Consider the following 22,149-nt stretch of genomic DNA (forward strand, 5'->3'; position numbering starts at 1 on the left):
TCTTGAATATACACGGGCTCTCATACAAGGTTCTTTGTTATTCATTTCTTCATTTATAAGAAAGCCAAAAAGTTCGTTTCTTCGGTCCTTTTCTTTTTGTTTGATTGATAGGCAGTGGGAACAAATAGAACAATCTTTTTTTTTCTCCAAAATTTTACCTACTTTAGGATGAAGAATGGAGGGAGACGGTGGTCGTTCCGAATCTCCTAAAACGTCTGACGAGTGATGTCGCTTTATTGCTGATTCTAAAATTAATCACAAAATATGATTTATGCATTATATATTTTGAGCTGCAGCGACTAATATAATTTTAAATAAGAAAATAGGAAAAGTTTTAAAATATTGTTGCACAAATATACTACGTCATTAGGATACTCTAAAAAGAGACAAATTTTATAAGCTGTTTTAGTTGACAGTTAAATCATAAAAATTGTAGGTATGTACTTACTTTTATCCATCTTTGCGTACCTATATAACTGTATGACGTGTGTAGAGTGTATATAATATTTAGTTCTATTTATTCTTACGTAAGACGTATTATAAATTATTACTAAAAATAAAAGTTCAAAATAGCAAGACTATGTGTGCGACACGGCTGTTTCGTTCCGCTCGGACTCTCTCAGTCAAGGGCCAAGGTAGTCGGGGCGGGCGGTACCAGTGGCAACGCAGCGGCGGCGGCATTGTATAAAGAAAACCTTTTTTTTATAATTTAGGTATCATGCTAGTATAATGCTACCGTTATTTTGCCCTACCAAATAATTTCGGTAGGTATATTTCTTGCTACCAGAAAATAGCTGTATCATTATTTTTAGATATCACAATTTAAAAGTATGACGTCATACCGATTACCGTTTTAACCGATATTTTTTCGGTTATTCAAGCCCTGAAATAAATATACATAAATACATACAATTAAAAAACTACACATTCTGGGGCAGTCGTGTAAAATACTTTCAATACAAAAAGTTACTTAACAAAACCTATTTAAACACATATAAATGAAATGTCCAAAACTATAATCTTTTCCAATCTGACACCGTTTTATAATTGTTATTTCATACGAAATAAATTGGTGATATTATACGTAACAAATCGATGAATTATTATTGTGTTTTAACGTAATGGAATTTATTTATTAACGATAAAATGTTAACCGATTTGGTACAGAAGTGAAAATCAAACAATCTATACTAGATTACTATAGATAGATTCGGTTTTAGAAGGTACTAACTGTGGGATCGGCGATAACTTCATCCAGGTCACCAGGGCAGGAACCGTCCTCGTAAGCCGGTGTAGGTGCGTGCCGTCTCACCATCTGTGTTATCGCAATGTTGAGGCAAACCCGCATCGTGTACGCGTTCGCGACTGCGAGGAATCCCATGATCGCCATAACCCATCGTTGTGGTATCACGAATACTGTTGAAAAGAGTAATCATTTTTAATAATCGCTATAACATTCTATCAAATATGCAAGAAGTCTTAATTATATACTTTTATTTTAAATAAAATATTTCAGACTCGTACCCGCGTCATTTTGTAAGTGTTTGCTTTTTTTTTGACTTTCGTTTCGTTTCGCTTCGTGAATTTGTGAATTTCTAATAAATTTTATATATCAAAATATATTTAATAGAGTGATATAATTGCATTAGTATTATTATTGTTATTGTTAGTCTTATTTAGTAAAGTATGAATATATATAAGGAGACTATTGTCTCCCTATTTTGTTAAGCGTGTTTTTTTTTGGTTTATTGCTGAAGTTTTATCGAATAAATATAACTATAAAAAATTGTGTTAGCGCTTAAAAAATGGAAAAAAATAACATCCTGTTCATGTGCCACTGCTGGTCTAAGGCTTCGTTTCTCTTTGAGGAGAAGATTTGGAGCTAAATCCTCCAAATGTGGGTTATAACCTATGTGGCAGAATGTCTTTGAAATTAGACAAATGCAGGGTCCAAACATTTTTTTACTTCATCGCCGATTTATATTTACTCCACGGCTATAAACTCGTACTGGGTAACAATATTAGTATTATAGGTATTTATAAAATCGAATGAAGAAATCTCTTTGTTTACGAATAACTTGAACGTGGAAAGTAAGAGTACTATGTACACATTTTAAAGCTAAGATTATTAGATATTATCTTAGACTAAAAGCTTTTAAAGATTTTCGATCTTCGTTCCGAGAAATACATTCACGTCATGGAGAATTGAAACGTATATTATTAATGTTTAATTTATTAAAATTCGATCGCACCGTGCATCTTCATTGACATTTAACAATTCCTCCTTCCTTTTAAAACAAATGCAAGCCGAGTCTTAATTGGATTCTTAGAAACTTCCTCAATTTCAGCTTCGATGAGGTTATGTCTGTTTTAAAATCCGCTCACATTTGTTTTAAGCATTGAATAGTGTTCAGAAGCATTTCCTTATTCATAATCCGAGTAATTTGGTCAGGGAATTAACATTAAAATTAATTTTATTTCTCCGATGCAAGCATAAGGTTAATTTTGAAAATATTGACACATCGATGCTCAGAACATATAATATTTTCGATTGATTAGTATTTAAAAATAAAATGATAAACTAAATTAAGCGTTTGATTTGGGTTTATTTATTTAATATTACCAACAAACATTAATAATTAGAAATAAATAGTAGGTATACATAGTACATATTCCATAAATAAAATATTCCAAATATTGCCATACCTGTAAGTATACAAATACGTAAACATGACACACTATACATCTTAAATAAAAAAAAAACAACAATTAAAAGTGTTATTGGATATATATGTGGCAGAATTGCACCCGACATATCCAAGTTTCCTTACATTGTTTTCCAACATAGCCATACACCAGACAAATTATATATGTACATACTTCGGTTAAGATTCATTGAGCCACTTGTCCTCGCTTGATATATTTTTTAAAACTAATTTTAATAAGTCGTTAGTACTTCTTGTTGTTTATATTTATATATTAAGAGTTACCGCGTCTACCTCACCTTAAATAAATAAAATTTTTAATTTACCGATACGATTATCCACCAACGATATGAGACACAATTGCATAATACATTCATAATTTAATTAACATTAATATCGATCCACAGTAAAATTAAGTAAATAATTGATGTCGTAAAAAGAAAAAGAGAGTGGATTAATGAAATTGAACGTGTATTAAATATTGTTAAAATTTGTTGATGTGTAACATCTTCTATCTCGCTTTCCTGCAATATGTGAGGGTTATTTCGTGAAAATGGGACGGAAGTGTGTAACTGGAAGCGAGCTTTATTTGATTTGACCAGAGTTAATAATTTCATGCATACTTTTAACAAAAATCGAAATATACAACATATTATAAAAAATACAAATATATTTACAATTAAATTTTGTATTTTTTAAAGATAGAATGCTATTTTCGTGCTATATACTTATAATAAAATAGATGACAACATCCATACATACATACATACATACATACATACATACATACATACATACATACATACATACATACATACATACATATATATGTATACAAATACTTAACTAGATAATATATTGAAATGCTTAAAATTTTTCGAAATCGATTTTCTTTTGTCTATACTTTTATAAAACTGTGACTGCGTCTATGCTCGCTTTAAGCATTATACAAAATACACTGAACCGGTTTTGATGTAACTTCTTTCATTTAAAATATTACGACTAGATAAGTATAAAACTTTTTATGAAAAATAGCCGATGGTTACGAAATAAAGGCTCTAAAATCTATAAGAGTCGCGGGTAAATACGATATAATTATAAAAGGCGTCAGGTGATCGGCTTATTTAGAATGCATTATTATCAGTATTGATAAAAAATATAAAAAAATACCTATATTTTTAGTTAGGTACGATTCGAAAAAGGTTTTAATTAAATAACATGTTGCAAGCCACATTCAATGTTGAGGCCGTCGCACCATTGACAATGAAAAAAATAAAACCACTAGGATAATAAAATTAAAACGTTCTTAATGTATATTTTCGCATTTTACGTGCAAGTTTTGGTACGAATCGCCATTCTATACGATCGGTGTTTCGTGAAGGTCAACGGAATTAAGATCGGACGCGCTGGAAGGCTTAACCGCCAATCAAAATTAATACACAACTTTGTAAATAGGTCGTTTGTATGAAAACAATAGATACATCATTTACTGTTTCCTAACACGATTTTAAGATGAATATTTCCTCTTATCGTAATTTTTCATTAAGTTTCATAAGAGACTCGGACACGATAATAAAACTCGAACAATGAAACTTGTGTCACGAATAATTACAGAGAAGTTATTCGAATGGACAATGGCGAGGGATAAGTCAAATTAAATGTACTATATAATTGTTACTACGGTTCCTGCGTGACGTATATATGTGTACTGTACTGTGACGGGATGGTGCATACTGCATACAAGACATTGTACATTGTATTGATCAACGTTGCGAAGTGACACAGTTTTTGCTTTGTTAGATCGGAACGCTTACGACCAAATTTAAGTTATTGACCGCTAAACTACCGTAAAGAGTTTCGAGGCTATCATGTGCTATTGCGTGTTTTTAAATTTATAACGTTTTGAATGCATATTATTAGATATTTACTTACATAATCAACATATACGTTTCGATATAAGACTCATTATAGTTACATAAAATTGATACATAGAATATAACATTTATTCCCAGTCACATAAATAAAAAAATAACCGTTATATATTCAAATTAAATTGTCTTAGCTTCACTTAATATAATTTTGAAAAATGATGATTCAATTAAGTCAGTGTTTCTAAGAGCCTACTAAAGCATATTTTGATTTTGATTGTTACTTTTAATGGGGACTTAAAAGTTATTATTTTATCCATTTTTCTATTGATAAAACATAAAAGACTGAAATATTCGTATCAAATTTTAGTATAGAACAATAGCCTCTTTATTTGAGCCTTCGTCATCCGTATGTACCGCAAAAATGGAGTTATTATTTCCGTTCCATTACAACTTTAGAATATTAAGAGTTGTGACAAGCGAGGCCGTTAAAATTCCCGTTCAGAAAAACCAAATTGTGGACCATCCGAATCGACGTGTAGTGCCGCTCGTGTATAAAAACTGGCTTTATGGAGAAACTGGGCACGTTCCCGTCTGACTCGACTAGCCAAAATTGGCATTGGAATTGAGAAACTCGTTAGAAGTGTTAGTTTTTGTCGACGTACACGCAGATTTCTATTGAAACGATGTTGCATTCCAGCGTCGCGTCGTACGATCCCTGCCGGCCAATGGCAGGGCTGAATAAGTAGCCGTCGGTAGACAGGCTGGCGGTGTAATTTCGTACGTCAATATAATTACTATAGTACTTTATGAAAAGTCTACTGTAATACTTTTTTTATTGTGTGTTATTGCATGCAAAATTTATGACGATATTCGTTCACAAACTATTTACACAGCTGTAAGGTATCTGGAAAACATAGCAATGATATTCGATCAAAATTGAATCACCTCTTGTGTCTGCACGAGAATTTTAAATAACAGTAACTCGTAACCAAATCAAACGGATAATCATCATCATCAAACGCGTAAAATTGGAAGAAATCTAATAAAATACATACAAAAAATTCTATTAACTTTTCCTCAACGTCATTATTTTATTGATTCGAACGTAATGGTATATACATAAATAGAGTGGACACGTGCGCATAATTAATGTAAGACGTCAACACGTTGATAAACAAGTCAGTTGCATTAGTAACATGCTGAGCCTTTCACTGCGGTTCAACACTTAAATCAATCGGTCGGTCTGCATTTGCTAAACATCGTATATCGTGAAGTGATCACCTGAGACCTTCGGAGTAGGCGGCAGGAATCTAATATGCGAGTTGCAGGAGAGCCGTCGGACAGGCCGCCGCTCCCTTTCACCGAAGTGCATTAAATCACCCGGCCTCTGTCGCGTTTATTACCGCGTAGGCGGGACAAATGATAGATTTTCCCAAAGACATAACAGAAGAAAGTTAACTTAATCCTTATTACTATCCTGTACTTCTATTTTATTCGTCAGTTATTATGCATATCTATACGCAACAGCTAATTATTGCTTTCATAATTATTACGAATGCGTTATATTTTAAAGTGGAAAATCATTTTTATGTCAATACGTTTTTTTTTACAAGAGAGAAAAATTCTAATTCGTCTCAGCGTATTATTCACGCGTTCCATTAAAAAAATAGCAGAAAGATTAATAATATAGCACATTTTTTATTAAAAAATATTAATATTTTGTATGTAAATAAAAACGACAGAAATATCATAATTGTTTTTCGATAATGTTAAGTAAGTATATACTTAAATAGTGTAGGCACGTATATTTATAACCAAGATTGTGCATTAAGTATCAATAATTTGTCCAAGAAAAGAAATACCAGAAAGTTATTGCTTTTCTCAGAAAAAGTAAATTATATTTACTTAAAAAAATCCGCGTTGGAACGATGACTATAATTCTAACAATTTCCCCGTTGAATTGCAAGTCCGGATCTCTTAGCGAAAAACGAACCAGCCCTGCTATCGCCAGCATGTAAAATGAGATAAGGAAATACTTTATGTAGACTCTTTTAAACGTTATAAACTCAAAATAACATAAGTAATGTTAGTCTGAGGAAATAAATGCGGTTCATTTTTAATAAGGATCGTTTTTATTTTAAAATTTATTAGACAATACACGATGTTTCCTTTGTGCTATATTATTAGTTTGAGATAATAAAACAGAAATGTATAAAGTCGAGCGATATTTTCTATTCTATCGAGGAAACAATGATATTGTGATAGCTCTAACTCATTTCTTATGTATATTAGCTTCAGAGTGAATGATATGCTTGTTGTAGAAATTAAAAAAAAAACTTTACGCTAGAATATTTTTATTTTTTTCATACAAATATCACCCACTCATCTCGTTGGTGTAATACTTGCCCGAGTTGTATCTGCTGCCTTCTTATAATTTTATATTGAAGTGTTTAATTGTGTTTTCTTATGGTCATTACCGACCATAGACAATGGCGCTGTAAGAAATATTAACTATTCCTTACATCGCCAATCTTGGGAACTAAGATGTTATATCCCTTGTGGATGCAGTTACACGGGCTCACTCATCCTTCAAACCGGAACACCAACTATATAAATTAAAAATATATAATTTCGTTTTAATGTATGATATTTTTTAATACTGTTCTATTCGAGACGACTTCGTCATTGTGTACGGGACTAACAGCAAATACAAAAGCACATATAAAATAATAATCAAATGTCCGATTTCGGAATCGCAATTTTAAATCCACGTATTCTATCCACTGAGCCATTGCGGATTTACTCTGTACCGAATTTCATTACATAATATTTAATTACATTACTTTCGCATGTAAATAATTAATTATATTAAACATATTCATATTAACAATGTTGGCTTTGTTAATTATGTTCCTATAGATTAATATTTAAATGAAAGGTAGACTAATTATTATATTACTGTAATTAATGAAGATACTTAATTAAAGAAATACCACAGGTTAATAATAATTTTGGATTCTAAGCCCAACTGGTAAAAATTCGATGAAATTTAGTTAATACTGGTTTTCAACAATTTATTAAAATTTAAGTAATGTCCAAATTATATTATATAAAAACTCTTTCCTTTTAGATTATGCGAGTGAATAGAGAGTGCACCTGTGTGTGTGTGCACACACTTGTGCACTATAACATGACCTGAGTTGTTGGCTGAGATAAGTTAAGGCGACATTAAATTATTTTTAAAATCAGTAAAACTACTTACATTGTAATCTTACGACCAAAAATTTAACCTTTTGTATTCCGTTCGAAACGAATAACGTGAATAGTTATCTAAAATGAAAACCAATTCAAAACTTTGTAAATTTATTTTACAAAATTGCTCCTTGTTAAAAGTCAATACTAAAATTTACGACGTCTAATGTCTGTACAAAATTCGTGAAGTATTTAGTAAACAAAGCGTATTCATACAAAGTGACTAAATTTTAAATTATCGTCTCTTCCTCTATTGGTCCCTAGTACGTGCGATGAATACGACATGAATTGATATTTTAATGAACTATAGAGATGAAAAAACTATATCTTGCGATCTGTAATTGGACGAGGTTGCTTCTTGCATTTGAAGAATTCAAGGTATAGTTTTAAGGTTATAATAGTTGAAAATAAATTTGCGATATATTTAAAATTAACCAACACTTTTTTATTCCAAATTCAATTTTCCTTAATAAACAAAATATATCCTTTTGTATTTGAATATATCGTCTTACGTAATAGGGATTGATTGAATCAAACGTTAGTTTCATTATGTATTGTTATGTGTACACAGAGTATTCTAACAACATTTATTTACCAATTTATAATATTTACCAAAAAATATTGTTGAGGATTTGATTAGTTAAGCAATTCAATGAGTCACAGACAGGAACAAATTAATCAGTGTTTAAATAAACACCAGCCGATTCACTTTTATAGAAAGTAATATATTTTAATGGTTTAGATTCTTTAGTGCCATATTAAATAATATATTTAATACGAAAATCTATACTTAACAAATTAATAAATCGCATAGCATAAAACTTAAACGTTATTCGAAATATTATGTAATTTTTTATGTTGTTTAGTATGTATATATATATAATTATATAAAGCGAAGTTACGATATCACATACAAGTCATAGTTATGAAAATTGTATGCGCAAACAAGAAATAATCTCTTCGAGCATCTGTTAAAGGTCCTCATAGATTGGAAATCACTGAAACCGACAAATTTCGTAACTCGGCCTTCCTCCGTTTTTACGTACATTAGATACTTTATACTAGTTTCTAAGCGCGACCTCGTTTACAATTTAATTACAAACTCTGGCTTAATTTGTATTCAGATAAATTATCTTTTTAAGATATTTCCAGTGAAGAAAATGTATTAGTGTTAATAATTATGGAAATAGTAAGTACGTTGTGCGTATATTTTCTTATAACTTGAACAAGACAGACGACCAATAAAGTTTATGCGGGTGGTGGGTCACTTTCTCATAGACATATATTATACAATGTTATTCAGGATGGTAAGTCACCTTCCCATAGACATTAGCACCATAAGCTCCATAAAATAATTTTCCACACGCAACCGTCCAACATCCTCCAACTAAAGGATCTAAAGTGTTATGGATGTCTATTCTCCCTTTAGAGTGAATAAAAAATTCTGATGATTTAAATTGCTAGTTCCTGATTGCAAGTTTAACACTGATTGGTCAAAAGTCAATAAATAAAAAATTATAAAGAATAAAAATTATAAAAGAACATAATTCAATAATCACAACTACAATCATTTGAAATTTCAATGATATTTGAACAATCGTCCTGTAATTGTTTTTTTGTTGTTATAATTAATAATTAAATTACTTCGACCTTGGTCGTATACTGTTTAATGTCAAAAGGTAGGTTTTACGAACAAGACTAAACCGGGAAAAGCTCAATTAATTCAATAAAAAATATTTACTATTTAATTTCTAAAATAATTATTTTTTAACAAAAAAGTATTTTTATTTTTAATTATATAAACTGAAAATTAAACTGATAATTCTGGTTGTTACAATAAGTTTTTAAACGGAACTAACCTCAGAAGATTTAAATTATCTAGACAACTATTTATTAATTATTATTATACAAACTAATTAAGATACGTGCGTATTGCAGGCTTCTACGCATTATATAATAAAAGGTAGTATTTACGACAATTATTGTTCGATACACGATGTTTTATTTACTATTCGTTTAATTTGCTTTAAGTATTAAATTAATTTAAATGTCACAAAATTTCCTTTCACATCCAAACCTGTACGTGCCATATATATTTTTAGTTTTTTTTTTGTTTTTTCATAAAATTTTAATGGTAGAGTATTTACCTAGGTATACTTATATAGATTATATACAATTGGTTGATACTTGTAAGAGTTTTTAAAATATTGAACATATTATTTTAATTATTTTTTTTAATTTTATTGAATTTGGATTATTTGTGTAATCTTAAGTATAATAAAGACGAGACACAGTCGAGAAAGCACTTAATCGTTATTAAAAATCCGATAACTATATATAATTATATTTGTCCCAATAAGATTATAAAAAAATATTAATTTCTATAAAACATTAATACAGGAACGTCGATTTATTAAATTTATTATTCCATTTATTGTAACAAATACGGACACTTACATTTCGAAAGAACGAACTGCCAACCGGTCAACATTTCGGATACAGTTTACCACCACTTAACAAAATCACAATGTCAATGTTCGCTTTCGTAATGTCTATTACAAAGTCAACCTATTTAAATATATCTAAAAACTAAAGTAAATAATAATATCACAAGCTTTTTAAATTGTACTGGGATCGAATGTGTCGAGAACGTATTTTATCGCGCGTTCGCGTCGCGTCGTCGTGCGCGCTTCCACCACTGCCTCACAATCAACCGGCCGCACACTCACCTTGCCTCTATATACCTTGTCCGTCCTGCCTCACCAGCGATTACCGGGATAAGATTAAAATGACATCGTTAGAGAAAAAATAATATTTATTAATTATTACAACAACCCAGATGTTATGTCACTGACACACTTCCGTATCGAACCTGTTCTTTGTTCGGTCAAGTTTAGCGTGTAGAAAGAAATGAGTGTGTTTTTTTACTACCCGGACGTGAGGATCATTCTATTTCAGTGATATCGTTGTCTGATTCAATCATATGACCGATGTTGACCTATTGTTATAATGGTGTTTGTTATTAAAATCGCATTTGAATAATGTTGTGTAAACATACAGTTATTATGCACGGTGCATATTTTATTACTTTTAATGTGTACTCGAGCGGAATAATCGTTTACTTTCCTTAATCAATAAAGTAATTTAATGGTTACACCAGATTTTACATATTTACAGTTAATAATTATTAAAACTGTTTTTTTTATTAATAGATAAATATACTTACAAGAATTTTCTAAAAAGTTATGAATATTTTATATTATAAAGTCCCGCCCCCCTTCCATTTCCCTTAAAGTTAAATCCTGTAATCCTTTCTCAGAGAATGGTTACTTTACAAAATGAACCTAAGTTACAAATTTCAGCTTTCTAGTTCCAGTAGTGCTTAGCCATGCTTTGATAGTCAGTCAGGACAAACGATTTTAGATTCGATTATAATATAATTCTTCCGCTATCAATTTTATTATAGATATAACCTTTTTACAGTGATAAACCTTGAATCAATTTGTATTATATTAAAATATATCCTTAAGGATCCTTGTTTGGAATGTAGAGTATCACAGTCATATTGTAGTGGTAACAGCCAGTAATTTTAGCGGCAAACTGCATTCAATTTTGGATAAATGAGTTCCAGTGTAAACGGTTCGGTAATGATAAAATTGATATTTGTATTTGTCGCACTTTTGAAGACCGAGGCTTCTCTCTGCTTGAAGATTCGTTTTGGAGCTTATTTATCTATTTAATACCAATTTGATCTGACACATCGATATTTCCTTACGACGTTTAGCTTCACAGCTGATTATACGAAGAATTATAGCACAGGTTAAATACATTAAAAGAGATTGCCTGGATATGAACCCTTAATATTCTATTAAGATTCACGTATTCACAACCTCATAGTAAATTGTCATCGTTGTCATCAGCATCACATAGAGGCTGGCACTGATGGGAATAAACCCCACTTCTTACACCGTAAACGCACCAGCAACCATCTGATATGATATTTTATAGGTACTTTTAATTTAAATGGCTCACTCATGGTTAAAACCAGAATACTGTAATATATATAAGTTTAGCGATCGAATAAATGATTTTAGAACCTATAGGAGGTTTTTAATTATACATATATAAATATCGCTTAAGATATTAAATTATTTTAAAGATAACATTTATTGATTGTACGTAGATACAGACGATGTATTGTAATGACATTACACTTAAACGAAGACAAGTTTTATACACAAGAATGTGGCATTTATTATTTAAATTCCAAACAAAATTTAGGTAAATCTAATTTTATAAATAAAAAAAACTAAAAATAAGGCCGAGGCGAAAAACGTCCGCATGCGAAGTTTATTTTTAATAAAATATATTAAGGTTGTACGTCGTTTTTTAAAAAGCATTACCGAAAAGGTTTCATATCAGTTAACTTTTTTATATAATATTTAATATTAGCTGTACCCATGGTTGCACTATTGATATGTTTTTTATTGTAAGAGTACATGCTTATTTTATAGAAATCACTGTGTTGATTGACATTTAGGGTAACTGATAAACCTCATAGCCGCAAAAATTTGACAATATTATGGTTTAGCTTTAGGCAATTTTATTAAGGTAATTTTACTAGTGATCAGGGCCTCGGGGTGTTAGTTGAGATTTAAAAAAAAAAATTTTTTAATATAAAGGGACTCGCAAACTAGAGAAGAAAAAATATGTCATATGCCGTATGGCACTGAAATGAGATAGATTGCTTAGATTAGATTGCGTGTTTGCATTAAAATATTTGTTTATTTAAAAACAACAAATTGTGTATAATATTCACTTTTCCTGTACGAATTCGGGACGTAGGCCACTGTAATATAAATCAACGTGTCACGTAAATATCGATAATTTCCAAAGTTAACTTATTCCATACGAAATACAATCAAAATATTATTTTTCATATTTTGTTATTGTGTATAAAATATATTTATTATTAGCAATCTCTTCTTTTCCTCGACATTGTGTACAAAAAGACTTAAGTGTTTTCCTTATAAACGATAATTTGTCCTTTGTAATCATTTTGTCCAAATCATCAATAATTCTACGTACCTTTTGCCCGATTTGTATGAAACTTTAATTTACATAAATAAGAAAAATATTAAGGAATGTTTTTTTGATAATGCGACATTAATAGGATATTTTCATTGTCAGATATATGAAGCTATATTCAATCGAAGAAGGTATATAGGTAAACCTTAGATTTACTTATTCTATGTCCTTTGATAATAACTTGGCTATATTGCGCACTACAAACAGTTTTTTATTCATATTTACAACAACACTATTCCTAATATATACTACTTATATCAACTTTAATTTCACATCCAAAGTTCCGATAACAGCTGTATTTTTTTGCAAATCCATAATGAATATCATAGATTGTACTATCGCGACCTTGCGTCAATTCGATGCCAAATGTTGTTTGTTTGTCTTTTGTCCTCTTGTTGGAATATACTTTACATTAGTGCATGGAATTTATTATTGGGTGATGCAAACTGTTATAACGAAATACAATAAAGAAGTTCAGGGCTCAATTTGTTTTGTTAACACATTGAAATAAAATATCAGACATGGATAGCTCCGTCATAATATTATACAAATACGCTTTATATTTGTTGTCACCAAGATTTTCGAAGTGGGCAACATTATTAAAAAAAAAACATTGGCGGGAAAATTAAGGTTCACTTCTGGATACGCTGGAACCTAGAGCATTGTTATAACTTTATCTTACATTACAGTATATTTAACATTCATTGCTTAACTTAACCAATAAATAAAAACGTTATTAATTAATTTCGAGAGTTGTTTGTAACAATTAATTAACAAATAACTTTATCCTACATATTTTTTTACGATAATTGTAAAGACTAAAACACTTTAGACCAGCGAGCGAGTTATATATTATTATAGTAGAAGAACAACACAAGACCGGTTTTGATACTTTTTTCCACAATTTTTTTTTTACAATTTTAGATAATAATATCCAAGCAGACACTTCAAGTGTCTATTACCAAGTAAAGGAGTTCTAAATAGCATTTGTGGTCACTAGTGCACGGCTCTAAGTCACGACAAATAGTGTTTGAGTTTAAGGATAATACTCACTAAGTACTATTTCCATGTAATGTTATTTCATAGACGAGAATATACATTTGACATTCGATGAACGAATGATTACGAACAACAGTGAATACGTCAATTGAAAACTGCGATACTGTATTGCAATCGAACTATTGAATTGCTGTTTGTAACATTACAACTATTGGCGTGCTAAAGTTCTCGGTGAATATTCTCCTTTAGTTTCAACGCTAAATAAATTAAACTTTAACATATCAGTTTGGAAATTTCCGTTAACAAAGTTGAAACATTAAATTACAATCTAAATATAATTATGAATATATATTTGAATATAATAAAGGGCGAAATACAGTGGACGCCGGTAATCCGTTTTGCAGGGCATTGTCGGACTATCGAATTTGTCCGATTTTTTTCCTAAAGAATATCTTGTAATCCTACAAATTACATACCAATCTACTATGACATGTAGCCAAATTCAGACTAAGTGATCAGAATCAAAATAATAAAAATGGCGCTGTAAGAAATATTAACCATTCCTTACATCGCCAATGCGCCACCAACCTCGGGAACTAAGATGTTATGTCCCTTGTGCCTGTAGTTACACTGGCTCACTCACCCTTGAAACCGGAACACAACAATACTGAGTACTGTTGTTTAGCGGTAGAATATCTGATGAGTGGGTGGTACCTACCCAGACGGGGTTGCACAAAGCCCTACCAACAATTAACACCAGCATGTTAAAATATGGGTATTCATATTATAAAACTATAATTATTATATTCTTAATTGTTTTATCGTTTGTGGTTACACTAGAGTAGAATAAAATCATCTATATCAATCCGTGGCTATAGTAAGAGCCGATTAGCGGATTTTTGTTCTATATAGGTTGATGCGATACATATCAGCTAAAGGATTACTAAAGCGGTTGAATTGACATTAGGCATGCCGGCGATAGTCTTTTAAATCCTTGGATGCGGCTTATACAGCGACCTTCGCGCCAACCGCAAATAAACACGATAATAATGATCACGGTGATATTTGACGTTTTTTTTTATGGTACCATTGCCCATAGACATTGCTACAATGCGCCAATCCCTTGTGCCTATAGTTACAATGGCTCACTCACTCTTCAAACTGGAACATACCAATACTAAGTACTGCTGTTTTGCGGTAGAACTTATGACAAGTGTTAATCTTTTATAAACAATAAATATTTATTTATAAAACTCAGTCTTACAAAATTCATTGGAACCCTGGTCTCAAAAAAGTCCCTCGTTAAAAGCCACAAAAACCACTGCGATTCAAACGCGCTGCCTTCTCAAAGAGTGTTTTATTATATTATAGCTATACTAGGCACTTGAACAAATGTTTTAATACAATAAAGCACAGTCACCATTTTGATTATGATGTACATTGGGCTTGAACACGCAATCTTAGGCTAAAATTTACTTGTTCTGTGGATATATTTAAATAAATACATTTATTCATTAAATATCTGATCATACAAGCAAATTAAACTATTAAAGAAAATAAAATTGTGATTGGAATATAAATATGTATAATTTATTTACATCTCATTATTCAAAACTGTATCATGTGATAATCATTAATTGCACCCGTGCAGCCAGAACGGGTAGTAATATTTTAATTGCTTATAGAATTCAATACATAAAGTATTTGATAGTGTAGAAGTAAGATGTATATAAAGACTATTCACTTCATAAAGATTACACACACACGCGCTTAATTTGCGTTTGTAATTCATGTCGTTCTCAGTGTAAAGGTAAGCATTTTTAGGTTATCTGCAGTTGTCGGATGAAATTCTACCACACAACTTTAATCCACCAATTAACTCGAGAACAACGCTGAAAGCTTCTCTTTCTGAGGATAGATGAATGTGGCTGAGCAGTGGGATATAACCTTTCTCAAATTACAATAACTGGTAACTAGTCTCGACATAATATACGATTCACATCGTGCTATTGGAACGTACCAATTTCATACTTACCGATTACTTTCGGCGAATACATTTACAAAAATTGAAAGTTATTTAAAATAGCTTCACGAATATGAGTATTTTCTTATGATTTTCCAATATTACATAATTGTAAAATTGTTAGTAATATATCACATTATTAAAAACTGGCAATGTACTATGTGTAAATCTCATTGTCTTTGATTTGATTCAAAAAGGCTATTTTATAATAAGGCTATGTCGACGATCACGCAGGCTCTTCCAAGGACGGCCATCGCAGTGGTTTTTGTGGGTAGCAATTCCACATAACCCGGTTTTCTCCCATTTTCAATTGATATACATACATACACTTTTTTTTTCACTGGAAAATCGCTTTTACTTAAGGGGGGGGGGGGGGGGGCGCTTGTGTGGGGTTCGCCGACGCTGAAGGAGCCGGAATACCCACTAAAAATACCAGCGGTACCGACTCCGTCTTTACTTTGGGGGGCATCACGGGATCGCTTACTCATGCTATCGTGACGATACAAACATATACATATGCATACTGTGCTTGTTACGAAGTATATTTTTATTTAAGTGTATGTATTTAAAGTAATTAATTGACATATTAACGTGTTTTAAGCGAACTTTTCTTTTAATAATAAATTCAAAAACAATATCAAATATAAAAGTATTAATATTAAGATACAAAGTATATATAAAGATGTACTTATCTTTAAATCTTTGTTATTATTTACAAATAAAAGAGACACCAGGCACACAACCAATGTATTGTTATTTGAGTGTTATGAATACGTGTCCGGACTTAAACATCGTTGGGTATTTATAATTAATGAGTACTAATTTACATCTGCGGCTTTGCCTGCGAACGAGAGGAAAGGGGCATGTGTCCTTTTCTGTAACCCTGATAACGCGTTTGCAAAATTGCCTCATGATTATTTCAGTACCTAAGTCATGAAAGCGTAACGAAAAAACAAACAAACAATACAAACAAATAAATAAACAGACTTACTAACGCATTGATTATATTATTTAAATATTATTTATTTAACAAATATTAGTGATTATTTATTTATTTCCCTTTTGTTTATTTTTTTATTTATATCGAATTTCACTTATATAAACACAAATTAAGTACATGAGAAATCAACAATGCCTATCCGGGTGTGAACCTCAGCGGTGAAGAAAAACATCGTGAAAACTGTACGAGTCGGATGTGGATTTGATAAATGTGTAGGTATCAACCAATCCGCATGGAGCAGCGTGGTGAAGTAAGCTCCAAAACTTCTCAATTGGAGCTGAGGCACAGCAGTGACATTTACTGGTAGTAACTGTTATCATTGAATTATATTTTAAACAAATTCAAAACTGGTTGATATTTTTTTACTGTTGTTGTTAAATAAAAATAAAGTAAATAACATCTATGAATATATCGTCGAGAAATCAATTAATGGATCTTTTTGAGATTAGAAACATGATCTGAAAACGTATCCGTGACAAGCAAAAACTTATTACTCGCTTTATCAGTCGAGAAAAAATAAATTACAAAGACTCTTAAACATGTTTGGTTTAGTAATTTCGACATTATTTATTTTATATATAAAATAATAGCGGCGGTCGAAATAAATATTCTTTGCGAAGGTACAAATGAAACGATTATTATTAGGTATACAGCTGTAACAGTAATTTCGCGACGATCGTCTTATAAAATCGTTTATCCTACTCAACGAAGACTCCGAGTCAATGAAGAAGTCTTCGTCGTAGTGTTAAATGCAAAATTTTCGAGATCAATTTGCAATTCAAAAATTCTGCTTGTGATGCTGCTTGGCACTTAAATGCAAACAACGTCAAATGACATAAATTGATACAACAATAATAAATAAACTGATATAACAAGCGCACCGACTACACCTCTATGGAAAAATTTAATAAATAAAAACAAACAACGCTTTATCATCGCCAAAACTATTGAGTCTAGATAATAGTCTAGTAGTTTACTAGATCTAGTAATAGATAAGAGTCTAGATACCTAACAGGTTAATTTATAGACAAAATTTTCGCAACGTAAATATACAGTAAGAAAGGATTTTTCGAAATGTCAACTTCAAGAAGATGAAGTGAGACGTGATTTTTTTATATATTTTACCCGAATTCGAGACAGGCTACGAGTATATTGATAGTAATGTCGGTTTAATCTCCAAATAGCATAAAAACAAACGCTATAAAAATAAGCCTTTTAAATCAACCGAGAATATATTATTTGCTTTTGTAATTTGCAGATATTGCAGAACACTTAAAACCACTTATGATTTCTATGAATAGCTACCTTAATAATAATAAAAAACATAAATACCAATTCGTTTTTGTGTCAGTTTTTTTGAATGAGAGAATTGCTTTAAGTCAACAAGCTACCTCATTTACGTTACAATACAATGGCTTAACAAAAGGTAACAATATTGACACATTTATTTTTCAAAAACAAATCGAATATAATTAAAGTTCTTACTAAATTTAGCAGTAAATGTTATTATATGAATATAGTATAATTTTGTTATTAGTTTTTTATATATGCCGTTCATATATATATTTTATTTAATAAATAATCATTTATGTTAAGGCCTTAATTATTTACAATTAAAAATTAAAAATAGTTACTGTACAAATCATGACCGCGTAGAATGACGGCAAGAATGTTATCAGCACTTCCTCGTGGTATTGCATGTTCGATCTTCTGGGCAAAAAATAAACCAGTCCTCCAGTCATCAGAGGAGGCAATAGGACGAGGTGTTATACTTTCAATCAAGGTTTTGCACCATTACTCCAAGGCTTGGACCTTTGTTATATGCGGTTATTTTTTCTATTATTGTTATATAGTTTTTGTCTATATTTCTATAAAAATGAATGAGGAGACCTATTTTTTATGTTCTTAATTGAAAAAACTAAAAAATTATTTACATAAGTACAATCAGAACATGCGGCGCGGGGCGTTTTTGCCAAAAGGCAATGTCTTAGCAACATGTGCTCAGTGATCTCGACTCACTGACTCAGCAAGGAGACTTCACGTTCTTAACGAGAACTTGAATTGAGAGGCTACTAAGAAATGACAGTGCAAAATTTCTATTTAAGAGAGGGGCTCCCTTCCTCCGCGCTTCACAGCACACAAAGACACATACACAAATATGTATGACGCTTATTGCTAATATAGTAAACACTTATATATCATAAACAAATAATAAAAGAAAAGACTATGGCATAATTAATATATTATATTATTTTTATGAAATATTGATAGCCGGATTAATTTCCCAATGACAAGGGGCCACTCCGCCCATAAACATAAGCACGGTAAGAAATATCTATTAGGCTTGGGAAGTAAGATTATGTCCCTTGTGTCTGGATCACTCACCCTTAACCGGAACACAACAATGCTGTTTGGCGATACAATATCTGATGAGTGGATGGTACATACCCCACCACCACTAGCTTGCACAAAACCACCACCAAGTAAATAACCTGAAAAGTCTTTATAATATCTATTAATGGATAAAAGAGAAACAAAGGTAATATTTATTGATGTTGTGTTTAACAAAGTAACTGAATACATTTAACTTGAAATCGTTTTAAAATGAAAGTTGAAAAACCTTCAATTATAATTGTGAGGTAAAACTGTAACAGGATATTTCAATTAGGTTTTTGAGCATTCTTTAAATTACATAATAAAGTATTAAATTAACAAAGTTCAAATGATAATTAATTAATGTTCAGAATGTTTGCTTTCGTTTCTCGTTGCACCTTTCCCCCACATGTGGGTCTCGCCACGCCGGTACCCAGGATGTCGAATGCGCCCCGTTATGTCGAAATACCCACTAAAAAAAAAAAAACGGTACCCTGTCTCTTCGACAGGCACTATAGAATCTCTTTCGCATGCTACCGTGACGTTTATGATTTAATCCTCCTAGCCCAATTTTGTGTAATTATGTTTTTATATTATTTATATGAACTGTTCCTTTAATTATTTCATTTAATTATATTTTTTTTCTAGATATCACTGTTGTATTAAATATATTCTATTATAACATTTATAACAGTCGATGGAACGATGGAATGTATAATTCAAATTGGAATTCAATTTTTTTTTACTTATTTTTCTAAAAAGGTTTAGACTAGCCATAAAGACCGCAACTACTAGCCAAAGAGACCTCAACCAAAAGGACCCTCGTTCCTAACAATAACTTAACAATGATCTTTAATAAGAATTTTTGTAATCGATATTTGTAGCAGTTACTGCCTGTTATTCACGTCCCTACCGTCCGACCGATGTAACATTGTACAAGCGTCTATTATTTTCAGTGTTTCTATTTAAATTTTACTTTGAAGGAATAATATATAATAGAAAGTCTTAAAATTTTCGGATAACACTTGAATCTTTAGGAACTTTTGTATTATATGTATTTTTTAAAATATTTTTACAATTTTTAAAATCATTAAATTAAGAAAATAATATGTTCGTCATTGCTAAGTTATGTCGATCAGAAAAAATTACATCTGACAAAAAGATCAAGCTATTTTGTAGAGGGTATAACATAATATAGCATCTCTTTTTTATGTAGGTACGTGTCATTGGCTGAACATATTGTGCTCAATAGTAGCGTAAATACACGACAGATAAAGAAATAAATAAAATTTTGAACAACACGTCATTTTTGACAGCGATAAGCAACTTTGTATGAAATCCAAACATCAAATGGAACACAAAGCAATATTCTGGCAAATAAACCTAATAACTTCTATTGGCCCAAAATCATACCATCTGTAGCCATATAAGCTAGGCACTAAATCGACTAGAAAACTATAATTTTATAGTTTAATACACAATAAGAAGATGTTACGTTTTAATAATAATTCTTCGTTCATAAATCACAGAATAACAATGACAACATTGTGGTTCGTATTATTTCTGAAAGGAAACCGAAAAACAATCAGCTATTATGTTATCAACATTGTATAATAATGATGAAATATTCCAATATCGTCATAATATAACATCTATTAAGTTATACATAAAAATATATAGTAGTGGTGTACCTTACCTTTGGTGCTAAATATTTTTATTTTTTATTTGCTGGCAACTAGCGGAAAAGCAATCTAACTCTCGGATTGACTCTCGACCTTCGGATCAGGAGCAGTACGGCTTTACGTATTTTTAAAGGTGCAGTAGGTACAGACAGGATTACTTCTGCTGTTATTATAACGTATACTATAGATTTCTGAAGAGAAAAATCCAACAACGTTTGATAACGGGATAATATTGACGGGTTCCAAGGCGAGACTTCAGAGCGGTGTGCAAGGTTTTTTTTTATGGCATCAGTAGGAGGACCGCCAAATGAGACAACATTAACAGCCTGTTAATTTCCCACTGCTGGGCTAAGGTCTCCTCAGTGATTATCACTGCCCATAAACATTGACGTGGTATCAAATTTTAACTATTCCTTACATAACCACTAACCTTGAAACTCATAAGTGCTTTCCACTGGACCAACGATCCAGTTACTACTTTAGTAAGTATTCATTTATTATTAAACATGTTATTATTAATATATCTGAAGAAAACCTGCTCGAATTTCTGAAATGTTAAAGATCCCATCAAAAACATAAATGTAAAAATGAGAGCCAAGTTAAATATTATGATATATACCTTGGTTGTTGTCTTCAACGACAAAAGAAGTGAGATCTAAATTTGTGCCAAGTTAAATAGTCCTTTCTGAAATTTATTTATAACTACATAAAATATCATTTCTTCTTATAACTTGGGGTAATATATTGTTGCCTAAGGTCTGACTTGGCTATTTCTTATATGTTTATAAACACAAATTGTAGTTTATGTTTAGAATTACAAATTATAACTCTAACATCTAAGAAGAATGGAGGACAGCTCAGTATTGCTTAGTTAGTATTAACGTACATTAAGAGCTGCGATGGTCCAGTCACTAGAAAATATGAATCTTAACCAGATATTGCGAGTTCATATCCAGACAAGTACCATTGAATATTTGCGTGCTTAATTTCTGTTTATAATTCATTTGTAAAAGGCTTAGAACTTACGAAGGCTATAATATAATTTGTATATGAGAACTAGCCCAGTCAGACCTTAGGCTATAATATAATTTGTATATGAGAACTAGCCAAGTCAGACCTTAGGCAACAATATATTACCCCAAGTTATAAGAAGAAA

The 22,149-nt window shown here is 31.0% G+C and overlaps 1 protein-coding gene across 2 annotated transcripts in view; it reads right to left on the bottom strand.

Moving 5' to 3' along the window:
* LOC125065570 (putative inorganic phosphate cotransporter) overlaps positions 1-22,149 on the bottom strand; it is a 47,596-nt gene that overhangs the window by 10,278 nt on the left and 15,169 nt on the right. The window contains exons 1-2 of one of the 2 annotated variants that reach the window (XM_047673252.1): positions 10,286-10,523; positions 1,232-1,416 (exon numbers count right to left, since the gene is read on the bottom strand). In XM_047673252.1, coding sequence (XP_047529208.1) covers positions 1,232-1,416; positions 10,286-10,319 — 219 coding nt within the window. In that variant the 5' untranslated portion in view covers positions 10,320-10,523. Of the gene's footprint in view, positions 1-1,231; positions 1,417-10,285; positions 10,524-22,149 lie in introns of those variants that run through there. The other variant, XM_047673251.1, reaches the window with a different exon arrangement.

Source organism: Vanessa atalanta, chromosome 8 (genome assembly GCF_905147765.1).
Source record: "Vanessa atalanta chromosome 8, ilVanAtal1.2, whole genome shotgun sequence".
Taxonomy (NCBI): Eukaryota; Metazoa; Arthropoda; class Insecta; order Lepidoptera; family Nymphalidae; genus Vanessa; species Vanessa atalanta.